At 50.0% G+C, this 27,062-nt stretch overlaps 1 protein-coding gene and 1 long non-coding RNA gene across 6 annotated transcripts; one reads left to right on the top strand and one right to left on the bottom strand.

Moving 5' to 3' along the window:
- Positions 1–2,491: 2,491 nt before the first annotated feature.
- HOXB3 (homeobox B3) lies at positions 2,492–26,940 on the bottom strand. 5 transcript variants are annotated; one of them, XM_040536424.1, is made up of 4 exons: positions 13,803–14,681; positions 11,947–12,009; positions 5,949–6,502; positions 2,492–4,890 (listed from the first exon to the last, which is right to left on the bottom strand). In XM_040536424.1, the coding sequence occupies exons 3-4, from the start codon at positions 6,382–6,384 to the stop codon at positions 4,124–4,126; spliced, it is 1,203 nt and encodes a 400-aa protein (XP_040392358.1). In that variant the 5' UTR covers positions 6,385–6,502; positions 11,947–12,009; positions 13,803–14,681; the 3' UTR covers positions 2,492–4,123. The 5 variants fall into 5 exon arrangements, with proteins under 5 accessions (XP_040392358.1, XP_040392360.1, XP_040392362.1 ...); XM_040536426.1 differs by lacking the exons at positions 11,947–12,009; positions 13,803–14,681 and adding an exon at positions 26,811–26,940; XM_040536428.1 differs by lacking the exons at positions 11,947–12,009; positions 13,803–14,681 and adding an exon at positions 23,337–24,299.
- Positions 11,792–17,911, top strand: LOC121059563. The gene is made up of 3 exons (XR_005814578.1): positions 11,792–11,923; positions 15,061–15,186; positions 15,423–17,911. It is a non-coding gene; the product is annotated as an uncharacterized LOC121059563 (long non-coding RNA).
- Positions 26,941–27,062: the final 122 nt, after the last annotated feature.

The raw sequence follows: 27,062 nt of genomic DNA, 5'->3' as shown, positions 1-27,062 counted from the left end.
GCGGATCGGCCAGATTTACCTCGTTAAACTACTTTAAAAGAAACAGCGTAATCCTGCTTCCAAAGCGACACTTAACAGACCCTTTACGCTTTCCTTAAAAGCCAAACGTGTTTTTAAGGTCACGGATACCTTTGAAATCGCATTTCTGCCTTCCCACCCTTTTTCCCCCATTTCTCCCTGCCAATAAACAGCTCCACTTCCAGAGTTTACAAAATAAATAAATAAAATGAAAAGTCATTTCCCAAGAAGATTTTGTTGTTCTTTTTTTCTTTTTCTTCTTCTTCTTTTTTTTTTCTTTTGAAGTGGCCAGGTCCACACAAACCGAAAAGAAGAGAGAAACGATCAATCTTTTTCTCGAAAGAATTTGACAGCTCGGCCTAACTCACTCAACAAAGAATTTTGGCTTTTGCTAAGGAGTTACTTCAAGCAAGAAAGAGTCGAAAAGTTTAATCCAGGGCCCAGAATTCGGGAATTGTAGAAAATAAAAAATTCTAGGGAAAAAAAAAAAAAAAAGTTGCTGCTGCAAAAAGGAAATCTGGCTGGGTTTTAGTTTGGTCAAGCTCCATTTCTCCCTTCTTGCAGCAGAGAAGGATTGGCAGGCTGCATTCACACAGGGAGAAGCCTAGAAACTTTTGTCAGTTAAAGCATCCGTGTGGGTGGCACGGGTTTTAGAGAAACACATAATAAATCTAAAGCTGAACTAGATACCCAACCACAGCTTAGCAAAACGACAAATAAAAATTAAAATAATAATAAAAACTAAAACTAAAATTACAAACCGCAGTTCGATTGAGGGCTTTAGAGTTTGGCAGAATTTCCCTAAAAACTTATTATGCGTGTATGTTGTCATCGAAATAAACATAGATCCTGTCAGATAGGGACTGACGTCCTAATTCATAGTTTGGTTTCCGATCATTTCTGGCTTTTTTTGGACTAAAGTGGCGTTTTGGCGGTTTCGGGCTTTGTCTTTAGGCTCCCGGTTCCTCGCTGCTCTCTGAGGGACGCGCCGTGCGGTTCACCGGGGGACCGGGGTGCAGCAGGGGAGTTTGGGGTGCAAAAGGGAACCTGCCCCAACGGGATTCGCTGCTTTTACTGACACTGAAGTGCCGAAGCAAAACAAAACAAAACGAAACAAAATATATCCGGGAAAGAGTAATTTATTTTTTCCCACGCACCGTGCGGAGGCAACAGGAACAAAAATGAATCCCCGTACTCAAGGGGAAAGGCATCGCCCAGCAGCAAGGAAGCCGCACGGTTAGCGAGCGATTGGGAAACGCACTAATTTAAGACAAAGCCGTGTCTGCGTCTGCAACGCGGGGGCACAAATTAAGCCGGAGGCTGCGAGGAGTTACAGGGACGGAGGCAGTCGAGAACGCCTCTGACGGGAGCACGAGCCGTGCTCCTTCCTCGGTATTGGCTTCTCCGTACCGATTTTTAGCCGCTTCCCGGGAATCCCTGCCACAAACCCCAGCAACATGGCGACCGGGATGTGGCACTGAGAACACCGCATTCGGCGACAGGGGAAAAAAAACGCCCCCGAACCCCAGCCCAGGCCAGGCTCCTTTTATTTGATCCGATCCCAAGCGGAGCTCGCACGCTTTTGTGCTTCTGCGTTACAGCATCCCCGAACGGCGAATCGCTCTCTGCACGGGTAGGCATAGGCGAGCAGCAGTCCTGGGAGAAAAACAAGCCCCGTCTTTCTTTTGTGCTGTGATTTACCGTTGCGCGTGGGCTGTGGTTATTAACCTGGAACTCCCCCCGCTCACGAGCGGGAGCCGGGAGCAGCACGGCGCCGCTTCTCCCCCGGCTCCGTGCCGCCGCCCCCCCGCACGCGGCCGTTTCTCCACGCACCCCCGGGCGTGCCCGGCTGCGGGCACCCGCGTGGGGGGGGGCAGGGGCACACGGCAGGCCCGGTGTCGCGGTGCTGCGCTCCCACAGCCCGGGCCTGCCGTCGGTGTTCCCCGGTACCTCCTAAAGCCCGCCCGGCCTCCCCGCCCGGCAGCATCTACACCTCCGCCTGCCCCCTGCCAGCCGCGGGAGCGGAGCCTCTCGCCCCCCCCGGAGCCGCGGGGCTCGCCCCGGCCCCCCCCCGCCTCCCCGCTCCGAGGGAGCGCCTCGGGGAGGGCGCGTGCCCGCGGCCGTGCCCGCGCAGCGCCTCGGCGCCGCGGAGCTCCCCGCGCGCGGCCCGCGCCCTTTGTGCGCCGCCCGCCTTTGTGCTCGCGGCGGCCCAATGGCGGCGCGGCCCCGCGCCACGTGACCCCTTTGTGGCCGCGGGCGGGAGCAGGCCCGGGGCGGCGGGAGCGGGAGCGGCCCCGGCCCCTCCGGGACTTCGCTCGCTCCTCTTCCTTCCCCCTCTCCCTCTTCTCCTTCCCGTTCTTCTCCTTCTCCTTCTTTCCTCTTTCTCTTTCTCCTTCTCCTTCTTTCCTCTTTCTCTTTCTCTTTCTCTGCTTTTAAATCCGACTGATAGGACGAGATAAAATTGATAACAGAAAGTTTATTCAAGAATTGTTCAACAGACAACCCTTAAGCAAGGAAATAAAATAACTACTGTAAGAACAAAGAAAGAACTCCGGAGAGGAGGGCGAGGTGGGAGGGAGGGGTCAGCTCTAGCTCTTCTAACCGGGACTATACAATTACAGGCTGGTTCTGCTCTCATGCCTCCAGTAGAACTAATTACATTATTCATAAGTACGAAGGTAACATAAAACTACTGGTCCTTCTAAATTACAATAACTAAAATAAGCTTGTTGTACAATGACAAGGAAACACAATGTCCTTTATAACAAGTAAATACTAAAAAAGTACAATTTGATTCTTTTTTTTTCCTCATATAAATACATAATATTGGGGATAAATAATACAAAAAGGAAAATATTTTAAACTGGCTATAACCAATAAATATATATGAATGTTCACCAGAACACACACCTATTGAAGGACATCTCGACTGAGTTGGACGGACACCCTTCAAAGTTGTTTTTATACCCATTATATGTAAACTCTAAGTGCAACAAAGATGTCCAGACAAGAAAGCATTAGCAAATACTAGAGATCCATTCACTTCTGCTTCGATTGGAGGACATTCCATTTGTTCAAATATACCCTGTTTTCACATAAGGTCAGGAAAAGAGGAGGAAAGAAGCATAGGACTTCTAAGTCTTAAGATTGCTTTTCTGTTAATAAACCCTAAGGAAAATCCCCCTGCTCCCCCCCCCAAAAAAAAAAAGAAAAGAAAAGAAAAAAAAAAAGTCAACCAACGGTGTCACCGAATGGAAAAATGGAAACTTCACAGCATCAGTGGCAAAGGTGGAAAAATATTCAGACCTGTCAACTCTTCCTTCCTCTCTTTGGGCTGCTATTAGTGTGGTTGGGCTTTTAGGCATTTCAGAAACTTGTTTCCTGAACCTTTTTCAATTCTTAGACCTTTCTTATTCTATTTTTTTAATTATTTTTGAGAGGGGAGGTGGGGTAAGAGGGGAAGAGTGTGAATTCTACACATTGGCAGGTGTGTATATTTGCAGTTTATGTGGGGATTGGTGGGAAGTTATTCATCAAAAAAGGATGCCCTTCCTCTGAAGGCTGGAAAGGAAAGCACAACGTTTTTCTAGAGAAGAAGTTGAAGAGGAGGGTAGTTTTCTTGGGAATCTCTTTTGATTGCCTATATAGACAGGTGTGCATGTTTCTGTAGATGCAGAGACACCAACTGTTTAAGATTTGGCTGGCTGACTATTCTGCTGTCCACTGTCCAAGAATTACCAGTGGTAATCTGTAGTTTGTTTGAAAATTAAGGATGTTGCTGCTAAAAAATCTGCTAGATTCCCACAAATCTACCCAAAAACAGCTTCAGAAGCATTTGTGTTGACCCACAGGAGGTATGTCTCTTCAGAGAGAAAGCTGCTTTTGGCAGTAAATACTGAAATGGTTGGAAATTGTGCCTAATGGAACCCAGAAATAATAACAGCAAGCACAAAAACCTAAGAACGAAAGAAAAAAACCATCAATGAAAGAAAAGCAATAAATAGCTCAACACAAATGCTTCTGAAGCCAGTCCTGCCCTCTTCCCCTCCTCTCTGTCCCATGTCGGGGTCCCATCCAGTCGGCTCGAGCCTGTCCCTGCTCCCTATCACAGGTGGGTCAGCTTGGGCGCCTCCTGGATTCTGCCCTGAGAAGATGCGTGGTGTGTGGAAAGGTCTGTGTAGGTGGGGTGGGTCTCGCACGGTCCGTGGTGCTGGCTCGGAGGCATCTGCGGAGGCCCGCTGTAGTCCATGCTGGCTGCCTGGGGATGTGGCAGGTGATTGAGGCCATAAAGGGATGGGCCAGAGGTGGGCATAGAATCCACATAGTTACCTCCAACATAGACGGGACTTCCCTGCATACTGGGAGTCCCGTAGGCCACCCCATTCCCTTGTAACACGTGGGGGTCGTACTCAGGGGCTGTGTTGGTGTACTTCTGTTGGGAGGGGCAGCCTTTGATGGGGTTTTGGTAGTTAGTTGGCATGGCATAGGCATTTTGGTGGGGCTTATTGAAGGAAGGCGGTGAGGGGGCATCGTAGTTACTGCTCATGGTGTGCAAGGCATTCATAAATCCGGCGGAGGATTGCATGGGCTGGGGCGGGCTGCTGGTGGGAGAAGGCCCTCCAGAAGAAGACCCCATGCCTTTTGACTTCTGATCTTTCTTATACTTCATCCTCCTGTTCTGGAACCAGATCTTGATCTGCCTCTCACTGAGGTTCAACAGGTTGGCCATCTCCACACGGCGGGGCCTGCACAGGTAGCGGTTGAAGTGGAATTCCTTCTCCAGCTCCACCAGCTGAGCACTGGTGTAGGCTGTGCGGGCTCTCTTGGAGGCCGAGGAGCCTGGAGGGCTTTTCTCGCCACTGCAGGTTTCTGCTGGCCGCGAAATGAAATAAAAGATAATTACTTACATGCAGAAATTGAATGCATCGTTTCTTAATAAATCCTGGAACAGGCACAAGAGTTCGACCCCCCCCCCCTTCCCTCACCCCCTTGCATTAGCCTGCACTCCATAATCATGTCATTTATTAAGAGTTCTGTTCTCCAAAGCTGCCCCTGGTTTATGAAAATTTGATCATGTCATGTAGAAAAGGATTCCAGGGCCATTTATTTAGGAGTCGATTATTTTCAACAGATAATTTTGAGAAAATAATATTTGGCAGGGGGGCACTCACTGCAAAGCCAATTAATATTAACATGGGTCAGTGTTGGGAGGTACTTTGTTTGCCAAGGTGTTAATACACATACACATCTTGTGTGCAGCTCGTATTTGTGTAACAGAAATATTTACTCGCACATTGTTAAACACCAAATTGCATTTGTACCTATGTTTTTGTAATATAAGCATGTATATAATAGATAAACGATACTAATGTAGTGAAGTGCATGCTGCAGAGCTTATGTGAATGCATTTGTCACAACAGTGCTATTTCTGTACTGATTTTTTTATCTGCGATTGCATTAGAGATGCATGTGTGTATGCATGCAGAAATATCCTTGTATTTATGCATATGCTCCCTACAGGCGCACACAGTCAGAGAGCACCGTGTTTACTGCTGTGTCTGGAGGCAGAGAGGAAGGAAGAAAACAAGCACTCGGCTTTCTCATCTCTAGATTGATCGGGGGTGCACATTTCTGGGTGTCTGCATCTGCACGGCCAGACTTTGGCTGTGTACAGCCGCCTGGCTGCACTTCCCCGAGGTGCCCTGGTTATGTTCAGAAGCAACCAAGGGTTCGGTCAGCACGGCAGGATGGGCCAAGGCTGCTTGGCCCAGCCGGTGTGTGTGGCTGGTGGCCTTGGGATCATGCCCAGCACCTGGATCCTCTCTGGATCCTTCCCCCCCATCCTTCCTCCAAAAAAGACCCATCCGGATAGTGGCTCTGTTACCTCGCAAGTTAGGAAAATGGATGGTTACAAGAGCAGAACAGTGTACCTGTGCTAGGGGAAGTGTTTTTCTGTTTGGAGTTTTGCCTCGATTCTTTCATCCAGGGGAAAATCTGCTTGGTGAGACTGGCGTTTGCACTGAGGTTGGCTTTGCTGGGGGCACTTTTACTGCTCCCTGACTGGTTATTGCTGTTGCTACTGGTGCTGTTGGTGGCAGGGTTTGGGGGCGGTGAGACAGTTGGAGGTGGATGGTGCTCCTGGGGCAAACTTGGACGCATGCAGCTCCCATTCAGGTCTTTACTTTTTGCGTGAGGGGTTGTGTTGCCAAGGGACTGGAGGGAGCAGGCAGACCTCTGATAGTCGCTCTCCACATGAGAGCCTGGCTGGAAGGGCTGCTGCGGACCCTCGTAGCCGAACCCGTTGGTGCTCCCATAGGAGTAGCCCCCAAAGAGCGTGGAGCTGTCGTAGTATGTTGTCTTCTGCATCTCTGGGATTCCCCAAAATGATTTTTCCAGCTACCAGGGTCTTGACACCCCTATGGCAGAACATTGGCACCCCAAGGCCACGTGACAGGCCGTTTCCAGCTGTCTATTGGAAGCTGACCTGAAAGGTTAGGAGAAAACACACAATAATAGTACCCAGCCTATGAATCCATCTTGGGGCCTGAAAGGCACATGACATGAATAGGGTCCTGCAGAACAGGGTGAACAGATGCTTTGAGCAGATTTTGTCCTGTGTGCAGCCTAAGAAAGCTCATCAGATGTTTTAGTGCAAAAGTGTTGAGCTGATTTTTGGGGGTAGTTTTCCTGGTTGTTGTTTGTTTGCCCCTTTTTTTCTCAGAGCATAACAACGAGGTTGTATAACTACGCACATGCTCAGTAAGTACATGTGGTTACATCTATTTACGTCTATTTACATCTATATTTATCTCTCATCTCTCTATATATACACATAGGAATACACACATATACCCATTGAGGGGAGGTACACATGCAGATCCATGTGCAGTTGTGCACATTAACGTAAATACAAGAATATGGAACAGATAATTGCTAGCTACAAGCATGAGAGGAATGAGATTCGTGCCTTCTTATCCCTGACCTATTCAAATCAGCCATTCGCAGACATAAAAAACAGCAGGATGTTTTAGAGTCAGAACACTATGCTAAGTTTATTGTAAGGCCACTCTCTGGTATATTTGTTCTAAAACTGAAAACAGCCAATAGTTGATATGTTTTATCCAGGTAAAAGTGTCCTGACACAGTTGGCTCAATTTGCTGTTTACACAGAGACTCACAATGTCTTTGGAATCCGGGGCAAATATTTTAAGCAGATTTAAGCAGGGGCATGAATTCAAGAATGTGCTTCCTTCAGCCTGTTTGTTGGTCTCTCTCTCTCTTTCTTTGGCAGCACAGGTTGTATTTAGAAAACATACCCTTTTGTTGCCTGCAGTGCTTCATACTCATTGCTCTTGAATCTGGAACTATTGTTGCCAAGATGTAATTCCAAAAGCAGTTTAATTGCCTTTTTTTTTTTCCCCTTAGAAAACAAACGTGTCACCAGACCATTTGCTCCTAACTTTGTAGCCCGTTGATTTTACATCATTCCTCTCTCCCCAAGTCCAAGCCCTAGAAGTCTAAAAAACCAATTCAAAACCTCAAATTACAAAATGAAACCTTTCTCTTTTCTTTCTGTCCTTTTCCTTCTTTTCTTTCTTTCTTTTTCTTTCTTTCTTTCTTTGTTCCTTCCTTTCTTTCTTTCTTTCTTCCTTTCTTTCTTCCTTTATTTATTTCTTACCTCCTTTTTTTTCTTTATTTATTTCTTTCTGTATTTCTATATCTTTCTTTCTTTTTCTTTCTTTCTTTCCTTCTTTCTTTCTTAACATAAACTTTCTCTACAATGCAGACAGAGTAGAAATACCCTCAGAAATATGAAAACTATTATTACTGAAAATAATCTGATGTGTAGCTAACATCTTTTAAAAAGGCAGTGACTTCTCTCTGCAGCTCAGAGTTTGCAAGGAGCCACTAAACATTTTGTTTTGAAATTGATATCCATTGTATATTTAATTGTATCTATTGTATATTTAATTCTATCTGGGCTCTTTCATTCTCTAAAATAAAATAAAATAAAATAAAATAAAATAAAATAAAATAAACTCTGCGGAGATAGAATCTAATGTGATATTTCTGAGTACTGGGGTTTAACAGGAGCCACAGCTCAACAATAAATAACATCTTTTTTTCCGTTCCCTTCTCTTCCCTTCCCTGACTGCTGTGTTCCTCTGCCATGGCAGACGAAACCTCCGTATACTTCTAACACAGCCTCAGACAGTGTCCACGAAGGGACTGGTTTGCTTTTTACACTGATTAAACCCTTTATGCATTCCCAAATCTGTATTGTATCTTCCACCGAGATGTATTATTGTCTATAGGGAGAATTATATCTTTGCTGGGAGTTATTCTCCTCTGGTTCCCGCACCATGATAAATAAGTCTTATTAAAAAGTATACTCCAGTACCCTAGCTGAGAAGCTGTGAATTAATTAACAAACAGCAGCGCCGTTATTATGAATAGGTTAGCTGAATATGTCTAGAAGGGCAGAGGTGGGAATTTCTCCAAGGCCTTCCTGTCTGGCATAGGTTTCTTAAAAAAAAAAATAAAAATAAAAATAAAAACCAACTGAAAAGAGAACCGAGTGAAGAGGTTCAGCGAAAGCAGCTAAAAATAACAGTTTTTTTTTTTTAGGAAAAAAAAAGGCCATAAAATAAATTTACAATCCCCTTCGCCCAAAAGCTCTCTCGCTTGTGGCTTCCAGAGATTTGCTTTGTACCTCATCTCTCAGCGCCTCACAAATGCCGCTCATTTATCTTTGCCGAGGACGGCCGCAATCCTAATTATTTACTCCAAGGAATTGTTTAAAAAAAAATCTCAGGCAGAATAATAAATATTCGATTATCTCCTGTTCCAATTAAAGCCGGGCAGGGTCCTTGCCGGGGTCTCCTCGCGCTCCAAGTTTCGCTCTGCCAGCCGTAACGTTTAACCGCAACTCCTCGCCAGGAACTTTTGGGGGCGAAGCTTCGGGGGCACGGAAATAAAATCGGGGAGGGGAAAGGTGCGAGGGGAGAGGGCTGCGGGCGAGGGGAAATCCAGCGCCCGGGGGAAGAAGGTAGAAGAACTCTAAGGCGGACGTCTTCCTCGTAAAACCGTTCCCTCCATGTTGGAAATCCTAAATTCCCGACCTGGCTCTGTTTATGAAGAAGAGCAGCGCCTTTCCCCTCCCCCCGCCCCTCCTAAGGAATATTGCCCGGAGCCGGTGAAAACAGGACTAGCCCCGGGTTTAATCTCAATTATTATCGATAATAAATATCCTACACATGCCCTTAACAATAAGTCGGCTGCTGAGAAAGACCTCAGATCCCAGCGACTGCTTTGCGGTGCATATGCCTGGAAAATAGAGACACATTCCTAAAATTTCCCTCTTCCCTCCCCCACAACCGAGCTTCACCCCAAGCAGAACTCCCCAGTTGTAAAGCAGGGGAAAAGGGCCCTGGATGAGGGCTGCAAAAGAGCCTCTGCGTGGAAGGAAGCTTAAAGCTTGTGAACTCTTCTTGAACCGAGATTGGAGTCATATGGTCATAAATCATTGGGACATATACTCCGCCATTCACAAAGTGATAGCCTATTTGAGTCCGGCTTACCTTAGTCTCTGACGAGCAAAGCACAGGCAGACATAATATATTTTCACATCCAGCATCCACGCAATCAATAAGCAAGGAATGACCCCCTTCCTTTAAAAACGTTAAAGGAGTACACGAGAGGAAAAAATCCAGCATATGTATGTATAAATGTATTAAAAAAAAAGCCAAAACAGGGGGGAGGGGGCTCAGCCAGTGGAGCTTTCGGTTACGGCAGCTCAAATTGTCTCTGTCTCCGTTTGGGAAGAAAAAAAAATCAAGATGCTTTCCAGCTTCCAAGATGTGCAGAAAAACTGAGAGCTTTGAATGGACAAACCCTGAGATTCTAGTTGCCCTATAGACTGGTACGCTCTGCTCACTGATAACAATGGCCTCTGCTTTACCACAGCAAAGGGGAAGAAGGGAAAGGAGAAGGGAAAAAAAAAAAAAAAAAAAAGAAAGAAAAGCTGAACACAACCCCCCCCCTTTTAACTATGCAATGCTTGGCTAGGATTAAAATAATAACGAAAAGAATCCAGGCTACGGGGAGGGCGGGGGGCGAGGGGGAAATAAAGCGGAGGGGATATTTAAAAATAAAGATTTGGGCTGGATTGCTGGGCAAAGCCAACGAGCCTCCCAAACAGCGTCACTAGTGAAAAATTATGCTAATTGCAGACGTGGTGGACAGAGGCCTAGACAGAAAGATAGCAAAGCTTGCCTTTGATTCACGTGTTTAACAATTAGGTGTCAATTTATGCTAATAAACCGTTTCAACATAGTCATGGTGTGTCCCCCCCCCGTTGCCGGCTGCAGTCGCGGCGCTTTCAACAGCCGCCGCTGCCCCTCCGCGGCCCTTCGGCGGCGAGAGGGCCCCCCCGGGGCGGCCCAGAGCCGGGGGGGCTGGGGGCTGGGGGCGGGGGGGCTGGGGGCGGCCCCGCAGCCTCTCCGGGGCGCGGGGGGAGCCGGGGGGGGCCCGCGGAACTCGCGCGGAGTTCGCGTCCCGGCCGCTGCCTGCGGGCGGCTCCCGGCCCCGCGGGGGGGAGCCGGGCTCGGGGGGGTCGGGGCGCGAGCACCGGGGGGACGCGAACGCTGAGGCCGGGGGCTGGGGCAGCCGCTGGTGCCGCTCGGGGTGCCGCCGTGCGGCCCGAGGTGCACGCCTTCCTCCGCTCCCAGAAACGCGCCGAGCTGCGTTCTGGGGAGCGTCCGTGACGAGGAGGGGCTGGCGAGTGGGAGGAAGGCAGGGCAAAGAATTTAGGTGTCTGCACTTTTTTTTTTTAAGTGCTACTTTTGTTGCCCATCGCAATTATCTTCCCTCCTTTAATTCTGGCGCTCGCTCCTTCGGCTAAGTGCTGACGGGGGGGGATTTACGTTTAGCAACAAGACAAGGAGTGACCAGAAGGGCTCTGTGGACTTCGCGGGGAAGGCATGCCCCGGCTGGGGGGCTGCATCGCCTTTTTTTTTTTTTTTTCACCTTAGGCGAGTGACTCTGGAAAGGGGAAAGAAGGGTGTCCAAGCAAACATTTGAGTTTTGAGAGGACTTAACTCTGAGCTGGACAGCCACGGTTTTCTAAGTGATGGATAAAGTCTTATCCCAAGGACTACGGTGTTTCCAGCTATTGTTCTGACTGCAACGTTCAGATCCCTGAAGTGAGAGTTTCGACCGGGGACATCCCTATTGCGATTTTTTATCCCCGTGTGACTTTTTATAAACTGCTCCAAAATAAATCCTCTGCTACAAGTTAGTTCATATTTTGGAGCCCCCGGCGCTGAAACTCCAGGGAAGGAGAGAGGAAAAACTGTCGCGGACTCTTTTTAAAGACTTCTCTGTAGGTGAAGTACTCTGTAGGTTTCTGAATATGGGTGTCCACTGACTTATTATGGTACCTAGGCAATCAGAAGTATCTCGGGTTCTGCAAGTAACTCCTCTGAAGTGCAAAATTTTGTTTTAAGCTTAACTGGCAGCCGAAAAAAAATTAAGGAGGTCGTTGCACGTCTATGTGTTGAGTTCTTCTAAAGAGTTTTTAGGCTCGCTGTGTATTACCATCTTTGCTTTGGTTGCAGCTTATTTTTCTTTAAAATGTAACTTCCTCGCACAAAATTAGCAGCAAATGTTGCAATCTGACTGGCTTTCCCTTCAAAGGGAGTACAGGAAATATCTTCCATTTAAAACACTCCCTCAAAGTTACGGCCATAAATCACAAAGTTTAAAGACAAGGAAGTAGCAAAATGAAAATACTGAAATCCAGGGCACCGTGCTCCGTGCAGGTGGGGGGGGTCACGCTGGGTGACTGCAGCAGGAATGGCTTCCAAGGCTGATGCAGAGAGACGGACAGAGGGAGAGGGACCAGGTAGGATATTCAGCAAAACTCACCAATTCTCGGATGTCCGGTCCAGCAAATACGAGGCTGTGGTGGACTTTGAGAAAGGAGAAGAACTGAAGGGGGGGAAGAAAAAAGTATGAAACTTCGGTCAGAAAAGCGTGGACAAGGGAATGCAAAGGGAATTCATCATACAGAGAAATGTTGGGTGGGAATGGGGGAGAAGACAGGCTCTACTAACAAAAGCCCAGCATTTCCCCTCGGAGGTTACTTCTCATCCGAGCCTCCACGGCATTTCCAGGGAGCGCACCGCTCGCCGCGCGTTCGTACCCGAGTTGCGCCGGGGGGGGGGGGGGGGGGGGGGCACGGGGCTTTTGAGGTTTATTGCCGTAAAACCCTGATGCGGCCGCCTGGCTGCCCCCGCTCCCCCGCCGCCCCCGCGGGACCGGCCGCCGGGGGCCGCGCTGGCGAAACTGGCGGCGGGGCCGGGAGGGTCCAGGAGGCGGCGGGGCCGGGGGGCTCGGGATTAAGCACAGGCGGTGAATTAGCTCCGAGTCCAAGGACAGGAAAACATCGGGGAAAGCACGAGGCCGCTTTCCTGAAGGACTGGGGTTTAGGAAGGGGGCCGGGGGGCCTGTTCTCCACTGCACTGGAGAGGGGGGCCTGCACTCCAGTTTGGTCGGAGGATCGCCACGAAGGGGGGGGGGGGGGAATGCTTTATGGTGTCCGAGGACACCGCTCGCACAGCAGAGATTTGGTATCAGAATTAACGATATCAAGCCGTAACGTTTTTAAAGCCTCACCGAGATTTACCGCCACCACGTTCGCAGGAAGGACTCAGAGAGGGAAAAGAAGGGAAGAAAGAAAAAGCAATCTCATTTAAAAATATTTTCGTTTTGGGAAACATTCAGTCGCTTTAATAATCCCGTTTCCGTTCTGTATGTTGATGTTATTAATCTTAAATAAAAATGTTCCCCTCACACCCCTACTCTGCTTGTGACAACATCCCCGAGTCCATAAATCACCCGCGGATGCTCGTGACCTTCTCTAGTCGGCGGCCCATAGCTGTATTTTTATTAGTATTATTATTACATGAGCGCACACTTTAATACACAGCTTTGGCAATATTCCACTTACATCACAACCTTCCCCGGTTAACTGGGGCTTTTCAGTTCCCTCTGAAGTGTACACACAGAAATTTGTAAAGAGGAAAAAAAAAAAAAAAAAACACCCTTTCTGTGTTGTGAACTCAGCAAACGAAATCTGAGTCTCGGCAAGTTCCTCCCACGCCGGGCCCGGGAGAAGTGGGCAGACCGTGAGGAGGTGGAGAAAAGAGGAAAATTTGGTTTATTTGGAGTGGTTGCAGGAGGGAGGAGGGGAAAAGAGAAACAAACAAACAAAAAAGATTTGGCGTAAATAACGGCTCCGGGGGCGGGGAGCTGTTTGTTTTTCATTGTTTTTAATTTATTCCCTTGGAGTAAAGGCAGGAGAGCGACGGATGGAGCGAGTTTTTCCCCCGATGTTCTTTGTTTTGATTGGGAGGCTTTGCTCTATCTGCTTTGCATTGATTTCTCTCTCAGAGGCGGTGCGGATCCCACCCAGCCCCTGCTCGGCCCTCACCGGGGCAGGGTGGAGGCCCCCGCGGCACCCACCGCCTCCCCGGGGGCTGCTCAGCCTCCCTCGGTCCTTTTCCTTTTGGTCTAAAGGAGTCTGGGTTTCCTCGCTCCCGTTCCTCAACCAGAGAGCCCGAGGGAAGGGAGAGTTACGGAAGGTCCAGGACCTCCTGAAACCCCAAACAGAAGCCAGCCCGGATAAGAAATCAAAATGAACCTGAGTGAGCAGTGTTTTTTCCTTGACAGATTAGACCTTTTTCTCCCCATGACCTTTGCTTAGAGGAGCAATAACTCACCAGGTTAACGATCGCTCAGCGGAAGTGCTTTTGAATTGTCTCCAAAAAACAACAAAACAAACCAAAGACCTGCCCCGCGCCGCTCCCAGGCTGCTGTGGGGTGGGTGCCCGGCACCCCCGCACCCCCGGCAGCCCCGCAGCCTCCCGCAGCCCCCCGCAGCCTCTCGCATCCCCGCACCACCCCTCTCCCGCCCCGTCGCCAAAACCTGAGGCGGGGTCGGGACGGGGTCGGGACGGGGTGGGTTTGGGATGAGCGAGGCAGGCAGGCTGCGGTTCCAGCGGGTGCACATGGGTGTTTGGGGAGCGGCTCACCGGAGGCGGGCTGGGAATCACCATCCCCGCTTTTCTTCTCCACCCCCACTCCAAATGCCAAAATAATAGCTTGAATTATGTGCTCACGTGACTGGGACACGTCAACCTTTTCCCTATTTTATACAGAATTGGTAAATGACCGGCTCCCCCTCCAGTCGCACGAATTCCCCCATCAGCAAATTTCCCAAACTTCCCAGGCAGCCGATGCCCCTTGCTCCCTGCCGCCGCAGCTGGGACTGGCCTGGGTTTGGGGAGCTCCAGCTGCTCGTTCTCTCTCTCTCGCTTGCTCTCTTTAATTCTACACACACCCCCGCCCCCCTTTTAATCTTTTGTCCTGAAGGCGAAGGAGACGAACAAACACTAACGAGGAAAGCGACCGCAACAACCACCGCTCCCAAAGCCTCGGCGTCCAGCCAAACGGCGAAGACGACGGTGACAGAGGGGAAACACCCGGGGTTAGGGCACAGGAGAAGCGGAGGGGGCTTCTCTGCCTTGCCGGCGGCGGGGCAGCGCCCGGAGGCCTTGGGGACGGGCTCCTTGCCCCTCGTCCAGGCTGCCCCCCCCCCCCCCGCAAAAGAAAGAAAGAAAGAATGAGGATTTGAGGATTCAAAACTTTTCTCCCACTGCCCTTCCTTCGCCTCCCAGGAGGTCCAGGCACCCACGCTACCACCGTGGTTGCTTCTTTGAGAAAAAGAAGAAATTTGGTTATTTTTGCAGTGGTACTCGCCTGAATCCGGGACCTGGCTGTCGCTGGAAGACGGTCTGAGCATGGGGGAGAAGGAACCTGGGAGAAGAAATAAGCTCCATTTTACCTGCTTCCAAGTGATAATTCACAAACACTAACAATTTTTGAGCGGGGAGTCTCAGGAGAGGGAGAAAGAAGAGCTGTTAATAAATTATATTTCTCTGTTTTGTGGTGTTTTCACCGAATATTTATCTTCTGTAGGGAACCATAAGGATACCACCGAGTCCCGCATTCTACCCTCAGTGTACATCTCTGCAATCGCCCCACAGACGGCCACCAATTGGCACAGAGCAGAGCCACTGCCCTTTGCTAAAATCCTCTCTTAAGGTACGGGTATTTGGTCTGTCAAACTTATCACCATATCAAAGGGCTCCCTTCTTTCCCGGGTTCTTAGTTAATTTTTAATTAGGAGGGAAAGCTTTGGGAACAACAATGTTTAACACAGCAGAGGACAGGCAGATGGAAGAAGAGGTTTTAAATCCTATTTCTATTTTTAACACGGATGCGAGCAAGTCTGCCCGAGCCGGGATGCACCTCGCTGCAACGCACGTGTTTTTTTCCAGAAATATCACATCCCGACGCCCCCAAGCCCCTGGGCAGAGCGGACAACCTAGTTAAGGGAACAGCCCGAAGAAACCCAGCTGCTCGATGTTCATCCACCCAGAAGAGCCTCGTTTCGGTGCTCCCGGATTTCGACCTTGCTGTAAAATGCCACAAAGAGGAACTGAGCTTCCAGCTCCCCCCCACCTCGCCACGCCAGGGCTCAGATCCCCCACGCTGCAATAACACGTTTTTAGGGAGAGTGGGAGAAAAGAAAGATAGAAGTGTGGAAAAATACTCCCCCACCCAAATCTCCTGTCCCAAAAGAGGAGAAGTGGGAGCACCAACAACATACAGATCTATATAGCTAGATTTCAGAAAGTGTCCATTAATATCAATTTACTTCAATGAAAACTTTGCTTCTTCATGAAGTTGATGATTTATGATAAAATCAATTAAATTACAGCCACTTAGAGCCTGCGGTTTCTTCTCAGATTTCATTCGCCAACAGATCAAGCGCTTGGTAAAAAAAAAAAATCAAGTTTAGCTGGAGGCGAGTAAAGATAATTCTGAAGCTGAGGAAATTTAATGCAAAGCAATTTTCAGGGAAAGGAAAAAAAAAAAAAAACACAGACGCTTGTGTATCCAAGCTCATGCTCTCTGCCAATATACCAGTTCGCCTCGGGAAATATTAGACACTGAGTCAAAACTTTTCCAGTTTCACAATGTATGAGGACATTTTTAGAACTGCCAACTTGTCCAGGGGACTGAGTTATTATCTTGTTCTAAATGGAAAGGAACCAAAGGAGAACAGAGAGCACACACACGTATATATTTAGAAAACTTTCCGCGTTTAATTCGATTTCGCCCTCTCTCTTCCACCTCCCCTCCTCCCTCCCCATGCAACCGATTTTATTGTCTCACTCTTGAAATGAAATCGGGAGCTCACGGTGTGGGGGAAGAGCGTGGGGGGGGGGGGGGGGGGGTGAAGGATTTTTGAGCCAGAAACGAACAGCGCAAGTCCGCACTCAAGATTCCCACGCAAAAATTCGCCCTCCCGAGCGTTTCCCTTTCAATCACAGAAATTGTATTTGAGCGAAATGAAACATTTTCGAGGACACCTCTCTCCCCAGACCAAAACAAACTTTGCCTCTTTTTAAAAGCCTGATATTTTCGGGCTCCGCGAGGAGGTCGGACTCCCCGAATTGCCACCACTTCTATGACAAATGTTTTGAGTCTTACCCATTTCGGTCAAATGCACTGGACGGCTAAAAGGACGAGCAGCTCAACTAACCAGACGTTTGGTGGTCACATCTGGCCCCTACAACCAGACCTGGGGAGGGAAACCCCACTATGGACATACACAGAGCTTGGGATTTTTTATTTATTTATTTATTTATTTTATTTTTTAGAAGCCGTTGTAATTAGGGTCTGCTTCAAGTAAACAAAAACCTCTGTGGGGCCATAAATCACCATCACATACATTCTTCAGCTTAACACCCTGCTTTTCCAATGGGCTTTTGTAGTTTCTTTTTCAAACGAGGGAGGTGCTAAAATTTTAACAAATGTGTCCCGGACAAACTTCACGGGTAAACACGCACTTGGAAAGAAACAGTTTGTGGCCGGTCTCGGTTATGGACCGTGCGAGATAATTTTTGCTCAGCTTCAGCTTCCCCAGTCCTGCTCCCGAGGCATCAGTCTTAATTTGTTACCAGGAGAAAGTCGGCTATAGCTCATGATGGCCGGTGGAGAAGCCTGTCAAAGCCTTCGGAGCAATTAATTATATCTCACAGCGTCGGAGCTGAGAAGGTAGGAAAGGCAGAGCTGCATCATTCTTTTATTCATTTTTTTAACTTCTTACCTGCGTTACTGTCCAACCCAGGACATCAAGAAGAAGTAGCGAAGCCGGATCAGGGTGGTGCGAATTCACAACTGAAGCAGCCAAATTGTGAAGAAAAGAAACTACTTTATTGCACCCCGGTGGATCTTGCTGACAGCTTGCTCGGACGCGATTTTTTTTTTTCTCCAAAGAAGCTTTGATTTTTTTGGACTCGCTCGATTCAAACGGAACTGACTTGACGTGGAGAAAACCAGAAACTCTTCCAAAACAGCTTGAAGTATTGCAAGGATACGGCCCCTTTGCAGAGATACCGAGCGGAGGGGAATGAAATGGGGGTGTCGGGAGGGGCAGTTTGCGCTCACATTCCCCTTAAAAAAAAAAAAAAAAAAAAAAAAAAAGCCCCCAAACCTCCCCCACTCACGAATCCGTGGTATCTATCTGGAAAGCTGTTTCTCTTTATAAAGACTTAAAATGTTGCAAGACTGTTATAATACTGAGTGACAAGGGGTGCTGGAGAGAAGGGAACCAAATGGATTCTGGTTTTTAGAGCCAGTAGGAATTGGCCAGCCTTCAATGTCACGATTCAAAATTGATTCCATATGTCTCGTCCCGGGAAGGGGAAGAAACGAATGAAGAATAGAAAGGAAAGAAAGGAAAGAAAGGAAAGAAAGGAAGAAAGGAAGAAAGGAAGAAAGGAAGAAAGGAAGAAAGAAAGAGAAGGGGGAGGGTAAAAGTTACGCAAAGCCCATCGAGTCTTTTCTTTCTTTCTTTCTTTCTCTTTCTTTCTTTCTTTCTTTTTCTTTCTTTCTTTATTTCTTTTCTTTTCTTTCTTCCTTTCTTTCTTCCTTTCTTTCTTCCTTTCTTTCTTTCTCTCTCTCTCTCTCTTTCTCTCTCTTTCTCCCTTCCCTTCCCTTCCCTTCCCTTCCCTTCCCTTCCCTTCCCTTCCCTTCCCTTCCCTTCCCTTCCCTTCCCTTCCCTTCCTGCCCCTTCCCTTCCTGCCCCTTCCCTTCCCTTCCCTTCCCTTCCCTTCCCTTCCCTTCCCTTCCCTTCCCTCTCTTCCCTTCCCTTCCCTTCCCTTCCCTTCCCTTCCTTCCCTTCCCTTCCCTTCCCTTCCCCTCCCTCGTCTCGTCCCTTCCCTTCCCTTCCCTTCCCTTCCCTTCCCTTCCCTTCCCCTCCCTCTTCTCTTCTCTTCTCTTCTCTTCTCTTCTCTTCTCTCTCTTCTCTTCTCCTCTCTTTTCTCTTCTCTCTTCTCTTCTATTCTCTTATATTGTCTTCTCGTCTTTTCTCTTCTCGTCTCGTCTGTTCTCTTCTCTTCTCTTCTCTTCTCTTCTCTTCTCTTCTCTTCTCTCTTCTCTTATCTTTCTATCTATTCTATTCTCTTCTCTTTCTCTCTATTCTCTTCTCTTCTCTTCTCTTCTCTTCTCTTCTCTTCTCTTCTCTATTCTTCCCTATTCTTTTCTCTTCCCTTCTCTTCTCTTCCCTTCTCTTCTCTTCTCTTCTCTTCTCTTCTCTTCTCTTCTCCTCTTCTCTTCTCTTCTCTATTCTTCTCTTCTTTTCTCTTCTCTTCCCTTCCCTTCTCTTCTCTTCTCTTCTCTTCTCTCTCTCTTTTTTCTTTTCTCCCCCCAACCCTTCCCATTAGCACCCGGGTAAATACCCCGCCTTTAAGCCTTGCCCTTTGCCAGGTAATATTGTTGACTCTCGCGTTTGCACCTCAGAGGGAGAGGTAACAGCAGCAACAAAACAGACCCTGGAGGTTATTTTTAGACTCGACTCTGCCCGGGGAGAGGAAATACGGATCGGGCTGCTGGTGGAAGGGGGAAGCGTGACATTGAGCGGCGTCGGCTCCGAAGCCGGGGGGTGCGGGGGGTGGGGGGGTCAAACCCTCCCCACGGAACCCCCCACCCGAGCCGGGCAGAGGCGAGCGGCCGGAGCCCGGACCCGAGGCAGGTGGCGGGGCCCGCAGGCTCCGAGCGCTGCGGTGCTGCCGGCGCCCCGGGGCGGCGGGAGCGGGAGCTGGGGCGGGCGGCCGGTCCCTTTCCCCGTCCCCACAAGCCGAGAGGCTGCGGTCTGCCATCCCCTACTGATCTCACCGGGACGTGCTCGGAGAGAATTTGACCCGAAGGTTTTCAGGCTTCTCTCCTGACCTCTAGATACCGCTGCCAATAAAGCACTGATATATTTCGCATTGAGTCGGACATCAAAAGGAGACAAAATAGCAACGAGAGGGAATTTCTTCTTAACCCCTACCCTCATATCTCATGCTAAAAAAAAAAAAAAAGAGTCAAATCTCCACCATCGCCTCTGATTTATAGCCTTCCTTTTCAAATGGGTCGGTTACACACGGTGAAGTGTTGAAAAGTGTTTATTGCCTTTTACTTCTTTCGTTCCCCCCCTTTCTTTTCTCCCTCCTCCCGCCAAAGTGTGTGAGAGAGAAAACTTCAAAGGAAACCATCACAGTTTCCAGACTTTTGCCTATTTCAGTGAAAAGCGAGCAGATTTTCCCTACTGTCTTGTCTGCCCGTGAAGCGTGCTCGCCTCCCTTTTTACGTATTAAAATGAAGCATAATTGGCATCAGCTCCGCGACCTCTTCCGCGGTTTCTCGGGCCTGCGTCGCAGCTGGATTTCGGCTGATGCCGGTTCTGCGCTGCCCTGCGACGCTTGGCTTCAGCAGCGGCATCCGCGCAGAGAAGCGGCCCGGGACCCCCCGCCGCCGGTGCCGGGCCGCCGCTGCCCTCACCCCCCGCGAGAAGGCGCCGCGCGCCCCCGCCGCCGCTCCGCGCCCGCCCCGCAGGTTTCTGTGCTGCGCTCCGCTATTGCTCTGCTCTGCTCCGCTTACTGCCGTGCAGCTCTCGCCCTCCGCAAGGCTTTGATCTTAAATAACTCTCTCCTACCGCCTGCCATAAATTATGAATTAAGGTGATGTTGACTCATATTTACAACGTTAACAGCTTCCTCTCTGGGAAAAGATGGGGTATGTCTGGCCGAGAGGGAAGGGAGGGAGGTTTCTTTGGGGATGAGATGTGAGAAACACGGATTCGCAGCGCTGATAGACCAGGAACTTCTGAAGAGATGACAGGCAAGGAGGAAAGCATATTGCACAGAAATTAATGAAACAGCCCTTGGTTGAGCTACTTGAAATAGCTTATTATCTCCTCCCGTCTCTTGAATATTATTTCTACCATTTGTAACTATAACGCCCAACAGCTACTTTCTATAAAACTCGCTTTCAACAACTTAATAAAGAAACAGTGGTAAGGAACGATTTGCTCGCTGTGGTTGTGGGCCTGTGGAAGCTTCCAGCAGGGCAGCTGCTGGGCGGCGAGAGGCGGTGCTGAGAGGGGGCACCCCGCTGCCCTTTCCCTTGGGCCTCCGCTAAAGGCGGCGGGGAGAAATTTCTTTTGGCGGAGGAGGCTGGGGCTGGCATGGGTGCAGGGAGCAGCGGGGAGCCCTGAGCCGTGGGGTGTCGTCCCAGTCCCGATCCCTGGCCAAGGGCTGTTTTGCACCACCCAAACACCCCAGCTCCCACCTACAACCCCCGGCCCGGGACGGGTAGGGCTATTAGAGCTCTGCTTTCCACCCGCCCAGCTCGGATCCCATCCTAGATCTGGGCTCCCCTCCTGGGCTTGGGTATTCCCTGGGTCTGGGGTGCCCTGCAAGGTTTGAGGCTTTTCTCCCGGGTTCGGGGTCCCGTCCCTGTCTTGGTCTGCTCTTCTGGGGCTCCTGATCCGGGTCTGGGGCTTTTCACTGAGCGCCCGGGATCCTATCCCGGCTCTGCGTCTATTAATCAGGGTCTGAGGCTCTTATTCAGGGTCTGCGGCCTTTGAGGCCCGATTTAGGATCTGGGGCTGTCCTCCCGGGCCAGGGAGGCGGCTTGTCCCCACCACGGGTTCTGCCAGAGCCACATGGCAGCACCCGGCCGCCCCATCTCCTGACGTCTGATTATTGAAGGGCGACACTCGCACAATGGCGGCCGGATCGGGGCTCAATAAAGCCCCGGTATTGATTTAGACGGGGCGGCCGCCCAGGGCGGGGGCTGCGGGTGGTTCCCCCGCTCCGAGCCCGCAGCCGCCCCCCGCGAGGTGCCAATTTCTCACGCTCAACATCCCAAGCCTCCAGGAAACAAACAAATAGAAAAAGACAAAAAAAAAAAAAAGGCAACAAACCAAACCAAAATGTCACCGACTAAAATAAGGGGGGGGGATCCGGGGGGGAAGGATGTCTGCATCCATTTGAAGCCGACAATTTAAACTAATACGGAGCGTGACAGAGAATGATGCTGCATTTCTGGCTCAGTCACCGTCCCTGGATCTCCTTTAATATTTAATGAAAGTCGCTGAGTTGCTCTAATTTTGCTACATAAAGGTTTACACTAGCAGACAGTTAAATAACCCCACTCGTGTGGTGCTAGACTTGGCTGGTGAGCAGGGAGGAGGAAAGGGAAGGGAAGGGAAGCGGGGGGGGAAAGCGGTGAATTCTCATCTGAGAATCCGGTGTGAACATTTAATCTTTGCTCCTGTTGTCAGTTTTATTGACTCCTCGCATGTTGGAGCTTGTAAAATATTTAAAAACGCGATCTCTCACTTCCTCCTTCCCTTTCAACACTCCCGGTTAGGACCAATTTGGTCCAGTCCGGAGATGGGAAGGGAGGGCAGTGCGTGGCTCCTGACATCCCACTTTCCGCTGAGGTTGCGTTCCTCGCGCTGACATTAAGGCAGGTAGTAGTGCCCCCGGTTTGGGACACGCACCGTATCCCCACGGCTTCAACTTCGCTACCGTAACTCAGTGGCTTAAAAGGAATTTCCCTGTTACAGTCCAGCTATGCTTTGCATAGCAATCGTTAAAAAGGTAACAGCTGCCAGCCAGGTTCTGCTACCATTTAAGCTTATTTCTACTGCTATTACTCCTTGGAGCTGTGCTTTTACTGAGGTAGATAACAGGTTTGGATTCCTAAATATAAAGCATTCCTTGGAGCACCTTCTCCAGCTTTCATCGTAAGAACATTATTCTCTATTTCTTCATCCATCACCGTCACAGCCTTAGCGAGATCAGAGCTCTCGAAAGCCACGCACAGTTATCCGCCTGCTGTAAAAGAGCAACGAACTACCCGCAACGAGTCGGTTCCCCTTTCTGTTGCTATCAGCGGTGGGTGGCTGGAAGGACCCGAGGCGATCCCCCGGCAGCGCCCCGCTTGCCGCAGCCCCATTGTGCCGGGTCCCCGGGCCAACTCCCTCTCCTGCCTGAGACCACGTTTGTGTCTCTCTTGGAAGCAGCTACCTTCGGGCTTCCCGACGCAATTTCATTTTCGCCTTTTAAGCCCTATTTCTGTGTTTGATTTAAAGTGGGACACCTCCAGAAGTTGCCTTGCTTTGCTAAAGCAACCTGTGCCTGTTTCCAGCCAGGAAACCCTTCTGCCGGGGACGGGAGGAAGAAACTGGGAGAAAGTGGGAAGAAAATGAGTTATCGTTGATAAAAGGATGCTGCAACGCAAGACTCCGCACTGTAATTTTTATATTAAGGTCGTGCTCTTTTACTAGGTTTATATGCCAATGAGGCGTTCCCGGTTTACCAAATTTATACAAATCTTTCCTTAATTGGTAATCACAGATGCTGTAATTTAAGACCCCCAGCTACAGAGCTTTCATATTAGCTGCTGATCTATTACTGTAAATCGTCTGAAATAATCAACTCCAGGGAGTGGGGTAGAGAGAGATCCTCGCTCTAAAATATCGCTTGCACATCATTTTCACTCGAGAAATGATTTATCTTGGACACCACTATAAACAACACAACTCTCTCACAAACACACACACAATGGCAGCCGCACTGCTGCTGACATGTTTATTGTAATAAATCAAGAAAGGGAGAAAAAAGGTTGTGAGGAGAGAGAGAGGGAGAGGGAGAGAGAGAGAGGAATATTCCTAAAAATATCAATGAAATGCCTCGATGGGTATAAACACACATACCACCATGTGAAGAGAAATGGGAGGAAATGAAGACGGCTATTTGTCACATTTTACGACAATAACATTAATAACAAACAATAAATTTACATGGACATATAGACACGCTAGGAATTGGGAAGCCCCTGCTACTTACAATAATCCAGCCCTCGGCGTGGCTTCGTGGTTCCTGAGAATTGTTTTATTGCAGACTCCTCTCCCTCTCCCTCTCTCCCTCTCTCCTCCTCTCCCCCTTTCTCTCTCTCTCTCTCTCCCCCTCTCTTTCTCTCTCTTTTTTTTCCCCTCAGCTATAGGCTTGTTTTTTAAAGGACAGTTGAATTTCACGTCAGACACAAGGAGACCATGTCTGCGATTTTCCTGACGAATACATATCTATTCTGCAACCTCTGCATTAATTATTTAATGAATCACGTGATAGGGAAGGGGGAAGGGGGTCTTTCAGTTTCATACTCAAAGGACCACTGTGACCTTCCACCGGAACAGTATTTTTTTAACTAAGTTTCGAACTGAGCGAAGCTTTCCTAGAGCTCCAGACATCTCCCCTGTCCACGGCTGTTGCACGGCTGCCTGGCACAGCCGCGCGAGCATGTGATGTGTGGGGCACGCGGCAATCGACTCTCATCCGCTTCCCTAGTAAAGGTCTCCGGTTTAGGTTTATTTCCCTCTCTTGTCTCCTGCCTGAAGTTGAGAGCATTTGAACACTTCTCTAAACCTTTCCTGGCTTGCTGGACCGTAGCTCAGCTAAGCAACACCGTGCTTTTTCTGTTTCCTTTCCTTTTCTTTTTTCCCAACACCGAGAGTTTTACTACTCTTGTGCTGAATAGCACAACTGTTTTGGAGTCGAAAACAGCTGAGAATATTTATGCTCCTGGTACCATGTTTTAAAGAGCTCACAATTTCCTCCGCCTCACTGCCAGGCCTTTTCTCCCTGCTGCTGTTATTGTTTGGCCAGCATTTGAAAAAAAAAAAAAAAAGAAAAAAATCAAATTGTGACTCTGAAGAGAGCTGCCAGCTACAAGATCCTGAAAAAGCCTGAGCAACAAAGGCAGCCGCCGGGAGCAGCCGCCGAGCAGCCGCGGAGCCCTGGCACCGGCCGGCTGCTCGGTGCGGGGCCAACGCGCGGCCCCGGCGGCTCTGCGCGGCCACGGGAAGCAGCCCCGGGGCCGCCTCCCGGGGGAGGGCAGCAGCGGGACAGTGGGGGCCCTGCACTGTGTCCCCGCCGCCCGGGTTCCCCAGGAGGGGGGCAGAGCCCTCGCCGCAGCCCCTCACGCGCCCCGGCAGCCCCCGGCGGGGCAGCTGTACTGGGAGCTGCCGTGCTCCCTCCCTCTTCGCAGGACGGATGAAGCTTGAAGGGAACTCGTATTAAACGTGGAAATTAATTTAAAAGCCTAAAAGCGGGTTTTCACCAGTTAAGCCGACCGTGGGGAGAAGGGGACGAGAGCCTTGGTTCTCCCCCGCTGCAAAGCAGTGAGCGAGGCAGCGCTTCGTTTTCAAAAGCCCTCGATTATTTCTTAATCGATTTTATCGAGTGGAAGAGGTTGTAGGGAGATAGCGTTTGGCTCAAAGTATGGGAGGAACGGGGAAAAAATCCGATTAAAGGGACATGGAGGGGTCCCACGAGGGAGGAAACTCTTGGGGAACAGGAGGTTTATATGGGAACTTCAGGTCGATTCAGAAGCCGCAACTTCAGCTTCACGCAATCACTTTTTTTTTCTTCTCCCCTTTAGTCATAAAATGAAGCGTCCCTACGACTGGAATCCGGTTAAAAAAAATAAATAATAAACCTCACAACAACACAACAGACCCAGCCAAGGCAGCAAACGGGGCAAATACCCCCCTCCGCACCTCCTCTAGCATTTTTGTGTTTGTTTCACGCAAAGGAATCACCCATTCGTTTTTTAAAGCCCCCAGTTCAAAGGGTCGGAAACTCGGCCATAAACAGCGGCTTCACCCTCCGAGGTGCCGTGATCAAAGCCGTTTTCTTTCTAAAGATAAAATGAACGTTTATATAGTGAGAAAGCGAGATTGATTTACAGATTTAAACACGCCGTTCTTATTGCGCATCATAAATCTGTCAGAGGGGCTGAGAACCCCCGGCACGGCTCTCCGAGCGCAGCCGTTTTAAAGAGCCCCATGCCGCACCTGGGCAGGAGCGGCCCCGCTTTCCTGCGCGCGTCCCTCTTTGTGATGGTTTCCTCGGTTTCCCTTGTCTCCGATAACTGCATCTCGGTGGGCCGTAGGGGCTGCAATACATGATTTCGCTCTCCCGCAGGACCCGTTTTTGTCCGGTTTGGGGACCAAGAGAAAACAAAGGGGTTCCGCATCCCGGCCTCGGGAGCGCTGGGGGCAGTGGCGGGGGGGGGGGGGGGGGGGGGAAGCGGGGACGCTCGGAAACAAAGGAATTTCTGAAAATGAGACGCGAGATGCGACGCCGGACGAGGAAACTGTCCGCGGCGGGTTAGGGGGTGCCTCGGCTTTGATTTCATGTTTCTTTTCCCCCAAATTATTTTTGTAAAGCAAACAACAAACAGTCAGCTGTGCAAAGCCAAACTACAGCCCCACCCCAGCTTCCCAAAGGCCTTTCCCCCCCTCTCCTTCTCTCTTCCTCTCTTACAAAGAAGCAGACAAACAAGCAAACGCCGAGGGCTTTCAGCCCTTTGAAGTGAAGTCGCGAGAAATAAGGGAAAGCTTTGCCTTTGGGCCTGGGCTCGGAACGACGACGCTTCTACCGCGATAAGCAGCAGCACAGCACCCCCGAGCCCTTCCTGCACTCGTTCGCTCGCCGCCTGCTCCCGGCGGGGCTCGCCCAGAGGCCGGGGGCGCCCGGGGCGCTGCGGGGCCGGTCGGGGCCGGCGAGCTCCGCACACGCGGGGTTTTGCTGCGCCCCGGCCGCTCCGGGCTGGGGAGGTTGCCCCGCACAATGTCCAGCCTCGGAGAGGTCAAGGGGTTTGCGAGGTCAGTCCCTGGCTATAATACACAGCTAATCGCCTAGAAAACGTGTCCTCTGCGTGAACCCTCTCCCCCGATCGGCGCTGGCAAGAGCTGGCTTTTGCCTCCCCGATTTTCACTCCCTCCTTCGCCGCCGCACCCCCGCACCGCGCGGGCCGGGGCAGCACCCGCGGAGCAGCAGCACCCCCGTGGCGCCGACACTCCCGGGCCGCCCCGGGACCCCCCCACCCCCGGGACGAGAACGCGCCCCCGGTGCTCTGCGTAGCCCCGGCTCCTCTGGGACGTTCCGCAAAGCCCTCCCAAAGCGGCCCGTGCCCAGAGAGGTCTTGTTCGGGAGGGAGGGGGGGGCGAGGAAAAAAGGGGGCATCTCCCCAAACCCCAAAGGGGGGACACGACGCCGCAGCCCGAAACACGCACAGCCCAACATCGAGGAGAAAAATCCTCTCGCTACAAGGAGCCCGCCTGCAAATTTTCTCTGCTTGCTCCCCTCTCTCACATCGGTCAAAATGAAATGAGAAAACAGAAGGAAAACCCCGCACAAGCATTCACGTGTTGTTTTTCTTTCTGACCGTTTTTTTTAACCTTTTTTTTTCCCGAACTTTCTCGTGAGACGAGGCAATAAAACGATCAGAAATGCATGCCAAGAGAGCAGCTCTGTTACCTGGTTCGCTCCCACATCCTTTTTCCAACGCCCCAGAGACGGCCCTCATGGTTTGGGTGGTTTCTTCCAAAGTGAGAGTTCTGGGGGAGGGGGTAGCTTGGGGGTTTTGGTTTTGCTTTCCTCCACCAGATATAAAGCTTTCACCTTTACGATCCAGATTTTATTATTATTATTATTATTTCCCCTGAAGATTCTTGTAGGACTCCGGGTGCTTTTTTCCCAACAGACGGTCTGCGGAGATTTGCTGTTGAA

Source organism: Cygnus olor, chromosome 25 (genome assembly GCF_009769625.2).
Source record: "Cygnus olor isolate bCygOlo1 chromosome 25, bCygOlo1.pri.v2, whole genome shotgun sequence".
Taxonomy (NCBI): domain Eukaryota; kingdom Metazoa; phylum Chordata; class Aves; order Anseriformes; family Anatidae; genus Cygnus; species Cygnus olor.
Note: the sequence above shows the minus strand (reverse complement) of the source record. Positions and strands in the feature narration are given on the sequence as shown.

What these genes read in the sequence shown, in the direction of transcription:
- HOXB3 (XM_040536426.1), bottom strand. Translation starts at nt 6,384, where the DNA reads ATGCAGAAGACAACATACTACGACAGCTCCACGCTCTTTGGGGGCTAC. An exon ending in AAACACTTCCCCTAGCACAG is followed by an intron (nt 4,891 to 5,948) that starts GTACACTGTTCT and finishes TTTCGCGGCCAG; the next exon opens with CAGAAACCTGCAGTGGCGAG.